Source organism: Malania oleifera, chromosome 7 (genome assembly GCF_029873635.1).
Source record: "Malania oleifera isolate guangnan ecotype guangnan chromosome 7, ASM2987363v1, whole genome shotgun sequence".
NCBI lineage: Eukaryota > Viridiplantae > Streptophyta > Magnoliopsida > Santalales > Ximeniaceae > Malania > Malania oleifera.
The window spans coordinates 107,879,793-107,901,579 of record NC_080423.1 but is presented as its reverse complement, the minus strand read 5'-3'; the positions used below and the strand labels follow the sequence as shown (position 1 = coordinate 107,901,579).

At 35.4% G+C, this 21,787-nt stretch overlaps 2 protein-coding genes across 2 annotated transcripts; one reads left to right on the top strand and one right to left on the bottom strand.

Annotated features, from left to right (window-relative positions):
* Positions 1-2,156: 2,156 nt before the first annotated feature.
* LOC131160573 (uncharacterized) lies at positions 2,157-20,266 on the bottom strand. Its single transcript, XM_058116384.1, has 5 exons — positions 19,819-20,266; positions 17,774-17,960; positions 17,404-17,654; positions 8,087-8,199; positions 2,157-2,471 (listed from the first exon to the last, which is right to left on the bottom strand). The coding sequence occupies exons 1-4, from the start codon at positions 20,196-20,198 to the stop codon at positions 8,157-8,159; spliced, it is 861 nt and encodes a 286-aa protein (XP_057972367.1). The 5' UTR covers positions 20,199-20,266; the 3' UTR covers positions 2,157-2,471; positions 8,087-8,156.
* On the top strand, positions 4,901-6,028 carry LOC131160574 (23 kDa jasmonate-induced protein-like). The gene is made up of 2 exons (XM_058116385.1): positions 4,901-5,402; positions 5,614-6,028. Exons 1-2 carry the CDS (start codon positions 4,956-4,958, stop codon positions 5,794-5,796), a joined length of 630 nt encoding a protein of 209 aa, XP_057972368.1. The 5' UTR covers positions 4,901-4,955; the 3' UTR covers positions 5,797-6,028.
* Positions 20,267-21,787: the final 1,521 nt, after the last annotated feature.

Genomic DNA, 21,787 nt, shown 5'->3' with positions numbered 1-21,787 from the left:
AGAATTATAAAAAACATTAGTATATGATTTTTGAACATATATGCATACGTACTATAAGTATCAATGATTTGATTATATTTTATCAAATATAATCACAGCAGATACTTAAGGTTTATGCTTGCAAAAGATTTTTCAAATGAAGTATGCAAACTTTCAAGTCTTGCAATTTGAATGCCAAGACTAGGAAGATAAAACAAGTTATTCCCAATCAAATATTTATATATGAAATATAATGGGAATAAACAATCAAGCAAGACTCTCAAAAATATTTTTAAAATATGTGTGAATATATGAGGGTAATGCCAAGAAAATGATTTGAAATGATGCACAATAACATAATCAAATCTCCCTACACCTTGCAATTATTTGCAAGTTAGGAGAACAATAAAAAGAAACTCTCTATTTGAAAATGATATGCGCAAATAAGTATGTAAGAGAGTATATGAAATTATGGTTGAAAACTTTGAGCATAAAGCAAAGGAAGTATAAAAAATTTGGGAGAAAATTTGCATAATCACTTTGCTAATCAGTTACTAATCTAAGCAAATAAGAGGTATATATAGAAATTCCCCCAAAAAATGACCGTTGGGGGACCTATTGCATATTTTGAAATTGTTAAATTAAAGTTTAGCCCAAAATAACCTCAATTAACCATGGTAAAAATAAGGTAACTCGAGAGTTTCAGGTGTCCGGTTCTTATGGCTGGTCGCCCAAGTAGACACGCAGAGAAAAGTGAACTTTTTGACTTCAGGTGCCCTAGGGTGAGTCTGGGTGGCTGAGACAAGGCGATTTCCCAAACGTTCGAGGTTTGGTTACCTGGTGAGTAGTTCAGTTTGTCGAACCTCACAATTCGGTCACCTGGGAAGATTTTGAACCAAACGTTTGGGCGCCAAGGGAAGGTAAAAAGTGGCAGCTCAAAGGTTTGGTTGACCATGTAAATTTAGTTCAATTTCAGTTCGGTCACCAGGGCCATAGTCAACAGTTTGACCTAGTCTAGTTCGGTCGACCTAGGCATTTATAACGCCAAGGTTTGGTCACTCAAAGCCCTTTCAAGCTTCAAATTTGATCTTGATTTTGATAAGTAGTCACCCTTATTCATATACAAATAACTCTTCAATTATAGGGGATTTTTCATGAGGTGCTTGGGGACGAAGAGTCAATCTGCAGCCTAGGCCTTTAAATTAAGCCAAAAAATCTGGCGTCGGTCGACTGAAGTCAGGTTTGGTTCCCTACGGTCAATTTATGGCCTTTTGATCATTAAGTCCTATCATGCATGCAGAAGTATTATTACATACCATATTATATTACAAACCCAAATAAAATTGAATGCAACCACAACAAGAAAGTGTGGTCTTCATTCCTTTTGCTTCTTCAAGAACCATATGAGGCTCGATCTTTATGGACCGTATAACTTCCTTGTGTTTCTACCATCTGTGCATGCTAAGAATAAACCTGTTCAAAAAGCTCAGTGCATTTGTCATAATAAAAATGAGATAGAACTCAAAAAGTCAACATTATCCAAAACCTAAGTACTTTGCACTTTGCATTTTAGTCATTCATCACAAGTACTTAATCCTTTCTTGCTCATTGATCTTATTTGAATCATTCCTCGAGAGAGTAGTGTAAGGTTTTTTTTGTACTTGCAATCAGCTCAATGAGAAACATTCCCTTTGTAAATCATCTTTTTGGTGTAAAGGTTCTTTGTGAACTGTTGTTAGTGAAGGTTCTTTGTGAACCAAGGGCTCTTTGTGAGCGTGTAGGGATTTTTTCCCAAGAGTAGGGTTTGGTACACGAGTTGTAAAGCTTGCTCCGCCGGTGAAGGAGTATTTTAGTGGATTGTGGAATCCTTAGCTTGGTAAGGCGTGGACGTTGGCTTGGTGCCGAACCATGTTAAATCTCCGGTGTTAAGCTTTCTCTCCCTACACTCTTTATTATTTGTTTTGTGCATGATTTACATTCCATATACTATGATATAATTACTTGAATCTTGCCAAGTATTTTGTTTTGTAGAGAAAATTTTAATTATGCAAAAAGAGTCCATTCACCCCCCCCCCCCCTCTAATTTTATACTCTCGGGCAGGGACGATTAACAAAGGCCGATGATGAAACCCTAGATTTTCAAAACTCATGCATTTCACAACTTGTTTCCACTCAAACTTCCTCATTTTCAAATTCACTCCTTTTCAAATATTGGTAATATAAGCCCAGTCCTTTTTCTAAAATTTTGGTTTTCTAGGTCGGTAAGACAAGTCCAACCTTTTTTCAAACCAACAATTTTCTTTTCATCAATTACCATCATCATCATCATCATATTTCCATCAAAACTTATGATTTTGAGGCCAACCACTTCCAGAGCAATACTTCAGGCTTCTCGAAGTCATGCCGGAGTACCCAAATGGCTTGCAAGCTACAGCATCGATGGTGATGGGAAATGGTCTGCAGGATCGAGGCAATTTGGACCACAGGGAATTCTACAATAGAAAATGAGCCAAATTCAAATGAAAGAAACATGCCACAATCAAGTCTAACAAACAAATTTTCACAACCATCCACTTTGAATTTTGAATTTTGAATTTTAAATTTAGATTTATATGAATTTGAATAGAATTAAATATAATATTATAGTATATTTTTTAAAATTCACATAAATTTATAATTAAATTTCATTATATTTACTATTTAAATCCTGATTTTGATGTCAATATATAATATGACAATGACATAATTGATGTACTTTTCTTTTAGCACTTTTAAAAGTATGACATCTTATTTAATTTTATAAAATAGACGGCATCGATTCATAAATTTCTAACACTTTTCACTTATTTTTCACGGTACAAGTATCCGTTACAACATAAAAGAAAATTTTGGATATGTCAGGCACATAAATTTCAATTGCATCCAAGAATTTTACCTTAGTATAAGTACACAAAATGCTAAGCAATGCTGGCCCATGCACTCATTGGTGCCCTACCTTGCAGGCTTTTCTCATCACATGCGTCATATAAGGCGATTGTATAAGTAGACATTGTTGTGTAACAAAAGTCTTCATAAGATGAAGATGCATCGAGCGCCAACTAATGCCAAAAAGGAACAACTAAGTTTTCTCATCAATAGTTTCTTACACATGACTACTCCTATACAAAAATAATAATAAATAATGGAATTTTATTTTAAAATTTATTTTTAAATAATTTAAAAATAAAAAAAATACCAAAGATAGCCAAATCAAGAGTAAAAATCACGAAAAAATATAAAATAAAATGGAGAGTTAGAAAGCTCAAAATATATAAAAAAAAAATCATAAAAATTAAAATTTAGAAATAGAGAAAATGCATCTAAAATCATAAAAAATTTAGACAAAATACCAAAAAGTGGCAAAAGATGAAGAGAAGTTGCATAAAATTCTAAAAAAATAAAATAAAAAATTGAACATTCAATAAAAGCCAAAAAATTAAGAAAGTAAAATTCATAAAAGTACGTTACAAAAAATAGATAAAATTCCAAAGAATAAAATGGATGAATTTAAATCTTGATTTGTTGGTTTAAAAGGTAATATCAAGTTAATATAATTTTGTTCGTTGGATGGATGTGTAGGGATGCAAGTATTTTTTCCTTGCATAATAGTATTTTTGGACTTTATCTAGTGATGGAGACCATTGACTATCGATTTTCGTGAATTTAGGTACAGTTTAGAGACCAATAAATTAGTAACGAATCCACTGAACTTTATGTTTGACCCATTTCTAGCTCACTCCGCATGCTATTACTTTCTACAACTATTACATTAAATTGTTAATAGAAAAGAAAGAATGTTGAAGTAGAGATATAGAACATAAATATCACATTACTAATATTGTAAAAATAAAATATTTTCCTAACAAGTTAGTAATTTCAAATTGTTAATTAATGCATCTCTCGTGAGTATTTAAAGAAATAGTAAATTTTTTGTCATTGTCATCCTCATTATAATCTTTTCCCCCTCTCGCCATATGGTATACTGAGAATGATTTATGAAAGAGAGGGAAAAAAGTGAGAAGAAAAAATAAAAAATAAAATAATTTTTTCAATGTAACAGTCATGCAGGCCTTTACGTTACGGTCGCGGTTCGTAACGAGTGCTACAATTTAAATCTTACTTAAAGATGAAATATGTTAGTAAATATAAACTTTAATTTACGTTAATTTTGAACTTTATATTTGACCCATTTCCCACTCCACATGTTATGAAAATTCACTTCCTCCAGTGTGAGGTGGCTCTTCCGAACAATGCAAGGCTGTATTATCAATCAAAGAAAGAAGATAAATTATTTAGCATGCATATATATATATTTACACTTTGTGATTCTTTATTCCTTTTAAAACTCTTTTATCTGCCTAATCTCAACGCAACCAAAGCTTGCACATGAGAATGCAGCCAGGTGTCCCCGGGCCACTTCCAATTCAAATTTCTAACCAATCATCTTCCATGCATGCATTAATGGAATGTGTTGTATTTGCAAACAGGATACCATTTCTAATAAACAATCATCTATCATGCATGCATCTATACATCCAAAAATTCTAATTCTCAAGCATGCATTAATGGAATGCTTGCTTTAATCTTTTCTGTGGGAATCCTCTTTTTAAGGGGACCAAAAAATGGAAGTGGATTCTCGTTTTATCTCCACTTAAAGACTATTTGTTGACTTCCTCACCCAAATAATTATAGATGGGGAGAAGGACAGCTTTCAATTGGATGTATACGTGTTGAGAATCTTTTATTTTTATTTTATTTTACCATTTTTGTTATGCATATCTTAAATCTAGATAAGATTCTAATCTCGTTACTATCAAATTCAAGCATTTACAAAGGAGGCCATGCCAGACCACTATATATACATATATGTGGCCGTATAAAAATACCATATCGCATAATAGTTAAGACTGAGAGCAAGTTAGCGAGCTAGAGCAACAATGGCCACCGAGTGCTATACCGGAGTGTTTGGCAACCCTATTACCGACGCAACTCTAAAAGGTATGTCAAAGTATGCAGGTAAGAGTATATCACAGAAAGACAAAGCAATCGTTGCAAAACAGAACAAAGAAGAGGGAAACCCCACTCTTCAGCAACATGTGCAAAACTTGACAAAGGGATTGGGTGCGAATACTGGAGTGTTTACTGTGTGCTTGGTTAACAACCTAACTGGCGACACTGTGACCTATGTTACTAGCCATGTGTGGGATGTACCCGCTAGGTATCCCTCCTGCAAAGACATTGAGAATGGGCAAACTGCTGTATTCATGCAAAGCAAAACCAAGGGAACTGCTGTCGTCTATCGTGGCAAGAATTCCAAGAGAGATGAGTGCGACTTCATGTTGGCTTGGTACAACGTGCAATCGGACTCCAAGTCCGTGAACAAGGCACGTACATGCCTTCATATATTATATATACTTGGTTTAAAGTCCTCATAATATATGGGATCTAATTACTTGTGTTTAAGTGAACAATCGTGATAAAGGTCGGTGCATTATGTGTCTACTTGGAGATATGTAACTGATCAATTTATTAAGACTCTTTCATTACCAAATAATAGTTGTAATAATAATACGTTATTGTACTACTTATTTGTAGGTCTATGCTGAGATTAAAAAAGCTCATTCTTATGATGATGACACTGTCTGGGATGCTATTTTCAAGCAACTGGATGTGTCTGGTCCTACAAGTTCTGCAACATGGAACGGATGCACATCATCTATGACAATCAGCAGTGGTGCCATTCCCACCCTTAATGCAACCCTCACCCTTTCAGAATAATCGCCCTATAGAAGCCATGCATGCATGCCTGCCCTTATTTACTGGTTGAAAAATAAAATATAATAATGATACGTAAAATAAATTGCCTTTATATCCCATGTATATAAATGGCATTGGCAATGCAATCATAATGTTAGTGCATGTATGGGTCATGTGTATTGAGTGGTTGACATCGATGTCAAGGCAACTTAATTCAGAAATAAATAATATAGTTGCATCTGGGTTTGTTTTATTTGTTCGTCATAAACCACATGCATCTCTCTCTCTCTCTCTCTCTCTCTCTCTCTATATATATATATATATATAATTAAAATAATAATAATAATAATAATAAAATAAATTTGAACCGCTTAAAATACTAAACGATTCACAAAAATTATGATATTTCCATTTTAAAATATGCAAATGTTTTTAAGCTAATGCAATGCCCTATACTTTTGAGAATTGTAATCTTGCTATTATAAGAAACTTTGTAATTAATTCTCTACCTTTTTTTGGGAATAAAATTGATGTTACACAAAAATATGTTCTCAATATGGCCATGTGGTGGGGGTCATATTTATTTATAAGGTATTTTGCCTTTACCTTTATTTGGGCATTTGAAAAGAACTTGGACCGTGATGGTGATGGATCTCCTTATAGCTGTCTCTCCTCTTATTGAGATATTTCAAAAATTCAATAGTATAAATAAAAGTTTCAAATTACTTATGGTTTGATATATTTATAATATTAAAAGATATTTATTTTTACAAATAATTTTTATATTGATAAATTTTAAATGTTAATATTTTTTTGAAAAATTTAAAAATAATAATAAGAGTTAAAAGTTCTCGCTTATATTTCCGTACATATATCAAAATTTTTGGTTGCGACACGGAAGCATGTGTCTCTAGGAAGGTTGATCCTTAATTTCTAATTAACAATCACATGTGATATTTAAAATTTTAAATATTTACGTTTCTTGCACTATTATCGAATAAATTCTTTGTTGTATTTAAGACATTATTTATTAGCTAAAACCAAGTAATTAATTTTTTAGATTAAGCAAGTTTGCCTATTATGCATTAACTCTTTATTAGTAGCAATTAAGATCAAAGAATTTGGCTCAAAATTTTACAATTATTGAAAATCCTTAGACCTTAACATTCTAGCATTTTATAAGTGCGTGTTACCTTAATATCCCCTCCCTGAACGATATCCCCTCGTTCGATTTGCTCTTTCTAGACGGAGCTACCTCTCCAAGTGATGTACCCTCACTTGGTATGGTTCACAACCCGAACCGCAAAGACACTGTTTTAAAATAATTTTCGTACAATGAAGTGCTTCTCAAAAGCTAATTTTACAATTTAAAATTCTATATGCACTCTCAAATGATTTTAAAATGAAACTCAGTAGAGTATGGTCTTCTTCTCAAAGATATTTTTCAAGTAAAAGAATGAGAGTGTGGAAAATGATTTGCTTTAGATTTGACCTCTAAAAATGATAGAAGGCTAATTTCAAGCAAAATATATATGAGTGTAAATATACGCTCAAGCCTTTCAAAAATACCTCAAAATATTTTCTCCAAAAAAAATGTTTTCAAAAGAAGGGAAGGAGAAATATTTTCTTAAGATTAACCTTTTAGTTGGATGAATGAATGCCCTTTTGATTTTAGTAGAGATTTGCCCAAAGAAGATGGAAGAAGATTGAAGTGCAGAAAATCAGCTCAAGGGTTTAAATCTTGCAATGAAATGTATGTTTTTCTTGTTGTGTCTTAGCTATTATTCTAGGGTTTAGATATTCATAATATATAGTATATTACCCTTAGAATTAATCTCAGCCGTTGGATCAATAAGATACTCCGCATGTCTTTTTAATAAAGAACTGATTTTTAGGCTTTCCCGCGAGTTCAGGCAACCGAACTCGACTTCAGGCTCCTGAAGTCTCAACTTCAGGCGCCTAAGGTTTCAAGGTCAGGCGAACGAAGAGCCTCGGTCAGGTTCTGTCTTCTCCATTTAATTCTTCAGGCGACTGAACTTAATCTTTAGGCAATCGAAGAAATTCTCCAGGCTACTAAGGTTTGAGTTCAAGCGACCGAAGTCCCCATTTTCTCATATCCAACTAAAAACCTGCTTGACTCCTTTTCTTGAATCTTTCATAAAACATATTTTTCATGATTTTGAAAACATTTCAAGGTCCATGAGAGTTTCCTAATGATGTACATGAAATGCATGAATCCTAAAACCATTCTAAGTTATAATGAGCCTCAAATTAAATCATATGAAAATGTAAGTACGTGAGTTCTAAATACCCTTTCCCAAAATATTCTTGAACTTTGCCGCTTGCATCTTGATTCCCGTACTCTTTGAGTTCCATAGATCTTACCAAAATTTGTTCACTTTCCGTGCATGCTTAGTGTAAGTCCTGTTCACAAACTCAATGCATAGATCAAATATCAAGTGATTTATCATTATCAAAACAAGATTAGACTCGTAGAGTCAACAAAGTTTTATCAGTTTAGAAAAATTTTGGCAGTATTTCGCCTATAAATAGGACACAAACTTGGTTGATCCAAATAAACAGTTCATAATAATCTAATCAGTAATGAATTTTATAGAACACAAGAGCTTCATATAATAAGTATTAAATAATGGTAAAATCGGGTTTTTTAAGTTATTTTGGCAATGGTACAAATACTATTGCGGAATTAAAAGCAATTAGAGAGGGAATTCATTTGTGCAAAAGTTTGCATTATTTTAATGTGATTATTGAAAGTGACTCGCGAATTTTAGTTAATTGGCTTCGGAAAGGTAGATGTACTTTATGGTATCTTTGAAATTTTGGGAGGAGCTCATGGTGGAGCTAGGTGATTGTAAGAGTGCTACTCAAAACCTATCAAGATCTTATACCCATCTCTGGTAAGGTATTGTCCTATAAAAGGCACCTCACATAGTTGGAGCCCAAAGTCTTATAAACCCAATATTTCCCTAATACACACCCCGATGTGGGACTGTGACATTCTCTCCTATTGAATCTCGGACACTCTCATTAGAATACTTCTGTGTAGGTCTCATATGATAGTACCCCCAGGGTGGCTCTGATACCAAATGTCACGGTCTTGGGCCCATCTCCGGTGAGATATTGTCCTATAAAAGGAGCCTGACATAGTTGGAATGCCTTGGAACCCAAATCATCCTCGTATCATAGGCTTAGGATTTCCTTAATACACAACCAATGTGGGCCTGTCACAAAACCTTTAAATTAAAGCAGCCCAAGCCTCACACTTGAGTGTGACTTGACCCATTCCCAAAGCCTCTGCCATATGAGTTGATTGCTACCATGCTTTGGCCAATGTTGTCCCCTCCATCAACTGTTGCTAGCGCTTGGAATCATATCTATGGCCTTGACTTTGATACCACTTGTAGACTGAACGCTTGTTGCTGCACCAAAAGCTACAATCGATGGTGAGAGTGCTATTCCAATTCCTTGAATTATATAAGCCCAAGTGTCATGTTTTGACAGTGATCTGACCCATACTTTGGGTCTCCACTATGCAGGCTGATTGCTATCACACCTAGGTCAACAAGCCCATTCGGAGGAAATCTCCCCAAGGGAGAATTAGCTATTTGCTCAAGTTCGTTTTCAGACTGGATACTGTTATGGAGATAATTCAGGATAATTAGGCTGTAAATAATTTATTTGAAATATTTTAGTTTATATTTAGATTGTATACATTGTGGCTGGGCATCTTTGTGGCTGTCGGCAGTTTCTGTGGTGGTTAGCAGCTTCGACTCCTGGTGCGATCGACGAAGGTGCTGTGTTTCTTCCTCTGCTATGTTGTTTTTCACACAGCGCAGGTATTTTGAGTTAGGCTTCCGTGTTTGATCTGGGCTTTTTATTTCTGTCGGGTTTTTGTAATCTGGTTGTGTCTATAGACCTCTTATTATTTGGATTTGGACCTGATTTGAGTTGGGCTTGCTGTTTATTTGGTTGACTGCTTGGGATTATTTTTATTTTTCAGTGCCTTTCATCATGTCTATTGAAAAGATTATTGTTTGATTTATTGGAAAGAATTTCCCTATGTGGGAATTCCAATTTAAAATGTTCTTGAACAGGAACGAATTGTCAAATCATATTGATAGTTCTACTCAAGTTCCCAATGATGAAAAGGAATTTGCACAGTGGGAGGTCAAGGATGCTAAGGTGATCTCTTTGGCTATTGGGGACGATTGAGTCTCACCTTGTGACCAATCTTTGTTGTTTTACTATGGCTCAGGCTATGTGGGATTATCTCCACTGTATTTACTACCAAGATCACAGTGCTCTGAAGTTCCAATTGGAGTTGGAAATTAGTAATTACTGTCAAGCTAATTTACCTATTGAACAATTTTATTTTAGTTTTATTAATCTTTGAAGCGAGTCTTTTGGTATTGTTCATGCTAAGGTTCCCCCTACGACACTCGCGGCTCTTCAAGCGGTTCATGCTGAGAGTCAACGCAATCAATTTTTAATGAAACTTCGACCTGAATTTAAGCCTGTTCAAGCCAATTTATTGAACTGTAATCCGGTTCCTTCTTTGGATATTTGTTTGGGAGATTTATTGCGCGAAGAACAACGATTATCCACGCAGATGGGTATGACTTCTGAGAAGGTAATTTTGAGGCTGTGAATGTATCATATGCAACACAAGGGAGAGGGAGGAACAAGTTGCGGTGTTTGAATTGCAAGGGTTTTGGTCATATTGCTCGCAACTATCTTAAGAAAGTTTGTAACCACTATAAGAAAGAAGGCCATATCATCAAAGACTATCGAGTGCGGCCTCAAAATCGCCAATCCCAAGCTTTTCAGGCCTCTTCTTCTTCTTCTGTGCCACTCACTATAAGCTTTGATTCGTCTGTTCTCAAACTAGCAATGGTCCAACAGATGATTGTGTCGGCTTTTACGGCCTTAGGCTTGCAAGGTATGACTACTAACTCAACTTTTTGGATTGTTGATTCAAGTGCTTCTAATCGTGACTAATAATATGACGGGTCATAGAGGCACGCAAAATATTCAAATTGCTGATGGCAGTACTCTTCCAATTACTGCTATTGGTAATTTGGGCTCCTCATTTCGCGATGTTTTGTCTCTCCTAGATTGTCTACCAATTTGATTTTTGTTGGACAATTGGTAGATAGTAACCGTGATATTCATTTTTCTCGTGATGGTTGTCTTGTGTAGGATTAGGTGTCGGGGATGGTGATCGCAAAGGGGCCTAAAGTGGGACGTTTATTTCCTTTTCAATTTTCTATTCGTAATGTTGTTTCTCTTGCTTGTACGACTACTACCAATAAAAATGAAGTATCGCATAAGAAATTAGGTCATCCTATTTCTGTTGTCTTGGCTCATCTTATGAAACATGGCTTTTTGGGCAATAAAGATTTCTTTCCTTCTCTTGTATCTTTTGACTATGCTACTTGTCGCCTTGGTAAAAGTAAAACTTTACCTTTTTCTTGCGCATGGTAGTTGTAGACACCCTATTTTTGCCCTAACCAAATAGAACAAGGGGTCCTTTCTCATTGTATTATTATTATTATTACCTTATTTTTATTATTATTATTTTATTATCACTATTATTTCATTATTATTATTATTATTATTACTATGATTTTTATTGTTGTTATTTATATTATTATTATTATTTTTATTTTCACTATTATTATTATTATTAATTATTTTCCTATATTGATATAAGTAATTTATTATTATCACTATTATTTATTATTATTTTTATTTTTATTGTTATCATTATTATTTTTACCACTATTATTATTATTATTATTATTATTATTATTATTATTATTATTATTATTATTATTTGTACTATTATTATCATTATTATTATTTGGCTATTATTATTATTATTATTATTATTATTAATTTTATTTTTATTACTCTTATTATTATTATCGTTTACTATTATCATTATTTCTATATTCATCATTATTAATATTACTTTATTATTATTATTATTATTATGGCTTGGTGTAGGGTTTTAATAGAAGCCTATATATAGGCTCTTTCACACACACACACACACAGGGGGGGCGCACACACAGTGCCGGGGCAAGGAGACATTCACTAAAAAGAAAAAGACTGATCTCTCTGTATGTTTTCTAAGCCGCGGCAACTCCACGAAACTCTCACTCTCTTGTCTCCCTTACCCGCTACACCACCATCGCTCTCTCGCCTCTCCATCCTCTTCCTGGCTGCTCCCCCCACGGTCGAAAGAGATCCTCTTTATCACTCCCTGTTGCCTCCCCACCAGCCGAACACAGCAAGTTGTCACACTTCTCTTCCCGCGCCAGAAACCCACAGCTATCCCAAGTCATCCCCCCTGTAGAGACGATCTCCGTCCACCCCACTGCTATCAAGATGACCCACTGCTTCGACGCTGCTGGAGTCACCAGTTGCCTCAATGTTCACTGCTCCGGTCATCTTCAACCACACGAGCCCAAGCCACTCCTCCACAGCAGGACAGAGCACACCACAGCAGCCCCTGCAGATCACGAGCAGAGCATCTCTCCCGAAGACACCAGTTGAATCTAGCCATCGTCTCCGGCGTCCCTCTGTCACGTCCATAGCCTCACACGCACCCACGGTGAGTCCCCTGCTTCCCTCTGCTGTATCTGCGTGCGCGCGCGTGCACACACACACACACACACACACACACACACATATATATATATATATATATATATATATATTGGTTCAGCTGGTGTTTTTGGTACATAAATTTTAAGTTTTTACTCTATTTTACTTCTGCATCTGTGTATATATCACGCAGAATCCATACGCACACTGCACACACAAATACACATACTTACACCTGTAGCCTTGTAAATATTTTAGTTTCTATATCAAAAGTTTAAATTTTTATTGTGTTTGTTATGTAATATTAGTATTTGATAGCCATGTTTATTTTATTTTTATTTTTGTTCTTCTTCACATTTATTACGAATATTAACTGGTCTATCTTTATTATTGTAGGATTATTATTGTCATGACATTTATTTTCAAGTTTAGATTTTTGGTTGTATCTACTTATAAATATTAGATGATGTATTATCAAAGTAAGGTTTTTTTTTTTAACCGCCATGTCATGTATTAAGGTCATTATCATGTTTCGTTATTTAGTGTCGTTTGAGATGGTATATTGAGCTTTGATTTGATTTCCTATTATAAGTTTATGAATTACCATGCTGATTGTTTACATATAGTAAGAGTTTGGATATATTCCCATAATTTAATTGTTTCCTTTCCTATGTATAATTACTTGCTAATTTTAGGTTTACTTAGTTTGATTACAAGATCGTTTCTTTAGTTTTGGTGATTTTGTTTATACCCTTAATTGTGTGTTCATATTAAGGTAAGCGTCCTATTATTAAAATATGCTTATTATCTTCATTATTATTATTATTATTATTATTATTATTATTATTATTATAGGCATTGTGATAGTTTAATATCTTAACTTATTATCCCATTAATACATATTAAAACCTCCCATACTAGTATTTTCCTATAAATATTTTCTATTCAATTTCAAAATTTGGGAGCGTATTTTCTTAAATATATATATTTTTTATTTTTATCCCTATGATTTTAATGCTAGGGTATGAGCCTTCGGGCTTCACGTACCTTTAGTTATGAGGGAATATGTAAATATTTAGATTTTACATATATTTTTTGTATTATTTATTTACTTATTTATTTATTTATTTATTCACTTTGCACATGTATTAATAAATTTATTAGAGTAATTTTAAAGACTTTTTAGATTAACTTAGGAATAATTCTAAATTAATTAGGTACCGTTCGTAAGAACGGAAGCGTAGGAGGTGCTCGTACCTTCCCCTCTCGGAACCAAACTCCCGACCGCATTTCTGGTAACGTAGACCCATTCTACCCCTAACGGGGGAGTAATCATGTGTTCTAACCACACTAAAAGGTTAGTGGCGACTCCGGCATTCCCTATTTTTCCTTGAAAATTAAAAATGATTTTTATTTCGCCGCCCGGGGCACCCGCACTCTCGGGACGTTGCTATAGTAGTCGTGCTTCTAATTACTTTGAGATTGTGCATAATGATGTTTGGGGTGTGAATCCTGTTATTTCTCATGGTCAATATCGTTATTTTGTGACGTTTAAATATGATTATAGTTAATTCGCTTGGATATATTTTCTAAAGCTCTAAAGTTGACTTGTATTCTGTCTTTCAAAAATTTGTTGCATTTATCGAGACGCAATTTAGCACTTGTATCAAAACTTTACACTCCGACTCAGGAAGGGGGGGGGGGGGAGAGCACATGTCGCATTCTTTTTAGACTTTTCTTTAGCAAAAGGGGGTCATTTCCTAGCGTTCTTGTCCTTATACCCCTCAACAAAATGGAGTCGTTGAGCGTAAGAATTGTCATCTCTTAGTTGTCGTTTGTACTTTATTGATTGATTCTTCTGTACCTTCTGAGTTTTGGATAGAAGCTTTATCTATTGCTGTCTATTTGATCAATTGTTTACATACTGCCACTCTAAATTATGATACTCCCTATTTTCGATTATTTGGCATATCTTTTGAGTATCAATTCTTTCATACTTTTGGGTGTGTTTGTGTTGTTAATCAACCACCTGTTGAGCGTCACAAGCTTGCTGCTCAGTTTGTCACGTGTGCCTTTATGGGATACAGTCCTACTTAGAAATGATTTGTTTGTTATGATGCTCATGCAAACAAATTCTGGATCTCCCGAAATGTATTTTCTTCGAAAATCAATATTTCTTTCAATCTCAGGTTATTTTTTATACTCCTATTACTCTTCTTCGTGCTTTTGATGATGTGTCTTCTTCTATTGAGCAATTTTAACCAGGTGTGGTGTATCATTGACGTCCTCCTCCTTCTTCAATGCCCCTTCCAAACACTGATTCGTCATCTAATTCTGTGGTTCCTCGGCTCTCCCCCCTCCCCAATACACATCCATTGAATAAGTATGGTTTTCCTCATACCTCGCTTATTGCCACTCTCGACACTGTTTCTGTTCCTCACAGGCAGCCACCCAAGCATGTTGGCAGCAGGCCATGCAAGAAGAAATCCAATCTCTTCAAGATAATCATACTTGGGATCTTGTGACTTGTCCCTTTGGTGTCAAGCCTATTGGTTGTAAATGGGTGTACTTAGTCAAGTTTCGATTTGATGGGTCACTGAGCAAATATAAGGCCCATCTTGAGGCTCTTAGGAACCGGCAAAAGTATGGTATTTATTATGAAGAGACCTTTGCACCTGTTGCCAAAATGGCTACTGTGCGGACTATCTTGGCACATGCTACGTTGCAAGGGTGGTCTCTCCAGTCGATGGATGTGAAGAATGTTTTTCTACATGGGGATTTGAAGGAAGAAATCTATATGTCTCCACCTCTCGACATGTTTGCTACACCTTCCTCAGAGGTTTGTCGGCTATGCCAATCCTTGTATGGATTGAAACAGGCTCCGCGTGCATGGTTTGATACATTTCGCTCTACCTTGCTTGCTTTTCATTTTACATGTCAGTTTGATTCCTCTCTTTTTCTTCACAAGACTTCTAGAAGAATTGTATTGCTTCTAGTATATGTTGATGACATTGTGATTATTGGCTTTGATACTGAGTTAATTAAGCAATTACAACAGCATCTCAAAGCCTCTTTTCACATGAAAGATCTTGGTCCCCTGTAGTACTTTCTTGGCCTTGAGGTGTAGCTTACTCTAACCGATATGTTGTTACATTAGCACAAATACACACAAGAAGTGAGTTCATTGGCTGGTCTCCAATTAGGTAACTCTGTTTTTACTCTCTTGGAGGTAAATCTTAAGCTTCATCAGGAGGAAGGCGAGCTTCTATCAGATCCATCCTTGTATCAGCAACTTGTTGGGAGTTTGAACTACTTAACGAATACTCATCTTGATATTTCTTTTGTTGTGCAGTAAGTCAATCAATTTATGCAAGCTCCTCGACATCTTCATCTAGCCACTGTTTGCCGCATTATCCGATATCTAAAGGGCACCTCTACATGTGGGTTGTTATTTCCTAAGGAATCTTCCTTACAGCTGGTGGGGTATAGTGATGCTGATTAGGCCGGATGTGCGGATACTCATCACTCTGTTACTGGATGGTGCATGTTTCTTAGGCAATGCACTCATTTCTTGGAAGAGTAAGAATCAAGACAGAGTTTCCAAGTCCTCCACTGAGTCTAAGTATCTTGCTATGTCTTCCGCAAGCTCTGAGATCAATTGGCTACGTGGGTTATTGGGTGAACTTTGTTTTTCTCAACTTCATTCCACTCCTCTTCATGTTGATAATACTAGTGTTATTCAGATCGCTGCTAATCCTATCTTCCATGAGTATACGAAACATATCAAAGTCGATTGCCATTCAATACGTGAATCCTTTGACAAACAAGTGATTACTCTTCCTCACATTTCCACCGAACGTCAAGCTGCAGACATATTCAATAAAGCTCTTTCTCGGCACCGACATCAGTTCTTGGTTGACAAATTGATGCTTCTTGATCTACCAGCATCAATTTGAGGGGGGAAGTTACGGAGATAATTTAGGATAATTAGGCTGTAAATAATTTAGTTGAAATATTTTAGTTTATATTTAGATTGTATATAGCAGAAAATTAGGCTGTAAATAATGCTGAACATCTGGCAGCATTTAAGCGCTGAAAATGTGCCGACAACTATGTAAATCTCTTCTATATATAATAAAAGCAAACCCGATGGAAAGGGTATTCAGACCAAAATTAACAAATACAACCAAACTTAGAATTGTTAATACTCAAAATTTTCTGGTAAAGATGGAAATTTGTATCTCTCTCCTCCATGGAGAAATGAGCAGAACCAAAGACCAAGTTTTTCTATGCTTGTGTTTCTCTTTAATTTCTTTCCTGCTTTGTTGTTAGATCCTATCGACAGTGGCTAATGTCCTGCTATTAAGAGATGGAATGGAAAGAACACTTCCTTTCGAAATGGCAAGATTGTTTCTCCAAGTCTATGCTTGCAGGTGATACCACCTGCAAGCATTGAATAATCCTCCAACGTCCTTAAAATCTCCAAAAGAGATGCCTTGTTGAATGATTAATTAAACTGATATCGATGAATGAGACATATGACAAACCTACTGTAAATGTTATAAAAATGGAGGGGAGAAATATCAAGAATCTATAAGGCATAATTTTTTAGAAATTATACTAATGATTTTTCTCTTGTCTGAAGATAAGATTAAAAACCACGAGGGTACAAGGTTTCCTGAGTGACATAATACCAATTATTTGGAGCAGTGTGGTTTTCGGTGAATGGTCACTTTGCCCATACTGTACCATGTTTGGACAAAAATCAAGCACACAATAAGTGCTTCACAACACATTGTTAATGAAGTGGTTTACGGCAACAAAATTGGAGGCATATTTCCAATTAAACAATCAGAAACATGAAATATTTCATATGGGAATATAAACATAGAAGTATAACTCAAAAAGCCTGTAAAGTGAAAGCTAAATGAATATTCTTTGAACTTTTTGAGTTTTGATGTTCACAAATAACTGTCTTTTCTTGAGAGAACTTACTTGTTATAAAATAATAGCCCATCCTTGATGTAAGGCACTGTGCCTGTATACGCTGCATATAAACCACTCAGGTCACTGTTGTATGTGGGGACCAGACTGAATCTGTACCTGTGGTATTGTGATGGCGGGTTGCAAGCCCCAGTCTCTGCAAGCTTGGAGTTCAACCAGAAAAATCTGAATTCAGCAGTGCAGTCATATAGAGAGTATCCCCGCCAGCAAACCATGTCAATTACATAGTAAGTTTGATCCAACTGCAACAAGCAACTGCCTTACATATCAGCAAAAAATGAACCAGAATTCCAACCTTCTTAGATTGTTTTGATTCTTTCCCTTTTCTTCTTCATTTCTGGGTGGTGGGGAGGGAAGTTACCTCATGAAATATGCAATCCAGTATACAATATGACTGTGCAGAACCAGAGTTGTCTCTGGCCCTGGCCCCATTGGGCAGAGCAGATGGAAAATGATGCAACACAGAACCATTTCGTAGTCTACTGACTGTTGTTCCATTAGAAGAAACAACAAAACATCGTTTTCCAGCAGGCCTTGCAAATACATTCCTAAAACATAGCAACACAACATAAAACCTCTTTCCAATCACATCGAATGAATGGCATATTCAAAAATTTAAAATGCATTTGCAGGCATGTTTTACACTTTCACAGAACTCTATAGATCCATGAACCCGTAAAATCTAAATTAATCTAGCATAAACTCTTTCAAATTAGCAATGTTATCTGACATTAGGCACGTGAGAGCATAAAACCTTTCTCAGATCACATTGAAGCAATTGCATTTTCAAAATTTAAAATACATTATACAAAAATCCAGGAATGCTTTACAGTTCTTCAAAATCCTATGGATTTAAGCCTGAGTACAACAACAACAAACCAAGCCTTAAGTTCCACTAGATGGAGTTGGCTATATGAATCATTTTCCACCAATTCACACGATCGAGGGCATTTTTCTTGGAAAGCTTTGGTGCTATTAAATCCTTCTCACTATCTCATTCCATGTCATTTTAAGTAGAACCCTACCCCTTCTACTACCAATAATAGTAACCAGCTCTCTATTCCTCAACGGTGCACTATTGACCCATGTTTCATATGTCCAAACTATCTAAGTTACCCCTACCTTATCTTATATTCTAGTGGTGCTATACCTAATTTATTAATATGTTTGGAATTTATAATTTAATATTTACCACTCATCCACCTTTGCACTCACATTCTGGCAACTTTTACTTTTTGGATATGTTGTCGCTTAGTTGCCCAACATTCTGATACATATAGAATGATTGGTCTTATAGCTTTTATATAAAATTTTATTTTTAATTTTAAGGGTATTCTATGATCATATAACATGCTCGAAACACTCTTCCATTTTACCCAACTAGTTTTAACTCTACGTATTACATACTTTCGGGTTTCTCTTTCCAATCGCATAATAGATTCGATGTATTGAAATCAACTAGTGCTATTAATTTTTTGACCATCAAATCTAATCTTTTCTCCGATATTCCTCCTACCATAGATGAATTATATTTCATATATTTCTACTAATCCTATTCCTAAAACATCTAGACTTTAAAACTCCCCTCCATAATTCTAACTTAGATTCTACTTAGCTCCTATTTCCATCAATTAACATAATATCATCTGCAAACAACATACGCCATGAGATCTCGTTATGAATACTCTTAATGAGTTCATCAATCACTAATGTCTAAATTTTATGAGAAACTCTTGAAAATTAACAATGTGATCTAACATTTGGAAATTTGAGAATGTAAAGGCTTTCTCAAGACACACATCAAGAATGTGAGAAGTCATTCATGCCAACAGCTGAACTAAGCCATAGCAAAGCATATTCACTGTTATAACAAGTAGATAGAAAATGATTGGCAAGCAGCCATGTCAAAAACAAAATGGATTATAAGAACAGAGTGCTGGTGATTTGTCTTTCATTTGTATTCAGATTTCTTGCTCTCTAAAAAACCACACACTTCTCTTCAATGACAAGCCCATCCGTAAGCCTTAGCACTTCTTGAAATTTGTTATTTTAGATTCAGCCTCAAGGCGTTTCAGGCATGCCTTGCCTTGCGAACCTCGATTGAGCCTTTTGAAAATTTGGTTTAAACATTAAGCTAGCCCTTTGTAGTCCAAAATAACTAATTTCTAAAGTTCGCTGCTCTAACTTGTCCAGGGGAAAAAAAAAGAAGCAAACAAAAAACCCTAATCCATGCGAACTACAGTCTCCTGATCCAAGCAGCATTTTTTAGGGGGCGGGGCGGAAGGCCCTAAATTTATACTCCCGTTTGCAGCAGTTGCGCCTAATCTTTCTACTGGAAAAGAAAAAAACACTGAAAACAAAGATTGAGCAATCAAAGATATATAGAAATGGCGGAGAATAAAAAACCAGTCGTCATTCAATCCATCTGGGACATCGATCATCCACTCGGGAAGCATGAGTTGTCTGGCGAACCATCGACGAGCTTCGGGGCCTCTGAGCTTCGACGCCCAACGAACATCGATTTCGCCGGAGCATTGTTCGGGTTCAGGTTCAGGTTCAGGTTCGGGCTCGGGGGCGAGTTCGATGTCGGGCGGGGCTTGTGGGTCGGAGGCGATGGGGTCAGGGGTGTGGGCATGGAGAGAGAGAACCGAGGACGCGAGGCAGCGAGCGTGGTGATGGGCGTCGCGGCGGTTCTGCGCCTGCCGGAGAAGTGAAAGCTCCCGACGCTTATGCTGGTCGGAGAAAGCCGGGCGTTTGAACGGGCGGCGGAGTTCGTGGGGCGCCATTTCTCAAATTTGGGACACACTGCGTCTTTTAAGTAATGCGGAATGACACAAATTTTTGTTACACATTTTTTTTTTTTGAAATTTTCTCTTTCAAAATGGGACGGGAGTGATGTGCTCACATAGAGTTGGGAGGGGACAATTTTAAAAAATAAAAAAGAATTTTGTTGCTATTCTTAAAAACAACAAACATGAAAGCTTAGGATTTTAGAGTAAAATACCACAAATTAATTGTAATATTATAGGATTGTGCCTCCTCTCCTTGGTAGGAAATAGAAGACCATCCTTCTTTACTCTCCCAGCATAATGTTAGAAAAGAAATGATTGCAATTTAAAGGAATTTGGTGTTAGAATATTTTAGCAATCTAAAAAATCTGTTAACACCATTTAAAAAAATTTCAAAAAAATTCATTTCCAATATAAAAACTATTGATTTCTCGAACACTTCATTTTGAGAATCCTTGATGAATCCATTAATGGTGTTCTCTATTTGTGACTCAAACATACTAAAGGAGATGATGGTTTCATTATCGGCGAGTGATTGAGCTACATTTATGGTGTTGATGACTAGCAACAAGAACTAATGAGGACAAGATGAGGGCGAAATTGAGAAAAATGCAAAAACAATGAGTATAAAGTTCATATTAGTCAAAATTTTGCCCTAGAGTTAAAGGCTACACATTCTAAAAGTATTGGGCTGTTAGAAATCAATTTATTCATGTTTAAAATTTTGGCCAAGAGAAGAAAGAAAAAAAAATTCCCTTTGATGCTAAATATGGTGCATTGAGAGGACATTGGAATATAGATCGAACAAAGGAATGGTTTTTTATGAAAATATTTCCATAATCTTTTTTTTGTAGTTAAATGAATTAATTCCACTATTGAGACGATAAGAAGACGAACAAAAATATAAGAGTCGATGGTGTCTCAAACCTGTGATGACATAGGCTCATGTGTCAAGATACTAGTGGGTGCTGGTTTGTAGATCCCATAAACCTACATCCCCTGGTACCATACCACTTGGGTCCCTGATGACACGTACCCAAGACATATAGTACTATTGCTTTAATTGTGGCAATTGATTTTTTCAATTGTTAATTGTAAACACATTGGCGATCCAGAGGATAGCGATCCCCTCTTCCATCCAAGGAGAGGAAGTTATAAATAGACATGTTAAATGGTTGGATATGAGTAGAGTCAAAATGGGTAGGGTCATTTAAAACTCATTGACCAATTTATGACCCATTTATATAAAATATTTGACCCATTTGTAACCCATATCCATTTAGGCACGAATCAACCTATTTATTCATTTAATTTTAAAGCATATGAAATCAATTATTGAATACATATTGAAGCTTATAACTATTTTCAAACATTATTATTATTACAACTTACTGTCATCTAAGGTTATTTGATCCATTACTCGATTGAAAAATATGTATATAATTATGTAAATTACGTACATGTATGTCTTTATATTAATTTGTTTGCATAACCGAATCGAATCAATTGCATATGCTTATAATTGCGTTATTACGTACATATTTGAATCCACTTAATAATTATTTTATAAAGATTTATGAGTTATA

Excerpts from the sequence above, each read along its gene's own strand:
- LOC131160574 (XM_058116385.1), top strand. The coding sequence starts at position 4,956 with ATGGCCACCGAGTGCTATACCGGAGTGTTTGGCAACCCTATTACCGAC. Across the intron at positions 5,403-5,613 it reads ACTCCAAGTCCGTGAACAAG|GTCTATGCTGAGATTAAAAA; the intron begins GCACGTACATGC and ends ACTTATTTGTAG.
- LOC131160573 (XM_058116384.1), bottom strand. The coding sequence starts at position 20,198 with ATGGCGCCCCACGAACTCCGCCGCCCGTTCAAACGCCCGGCTTTCTCC. Across the intron at positions 17,961-19,818 it reads GATGGATTGAATGACGACTG|GAATGTATTTGCAAGGCCTG; the intron begins GTTTTTTATTCT and ends GCTATGTTTTAG. Across the intron at positions 17,655-17,773 it reads TGGATTGCATATTTCATGAG|TTGGATCAAACTTACTATGT; the intron begins GTAACTTCCCTC and ends TGCTTGTTGCAG.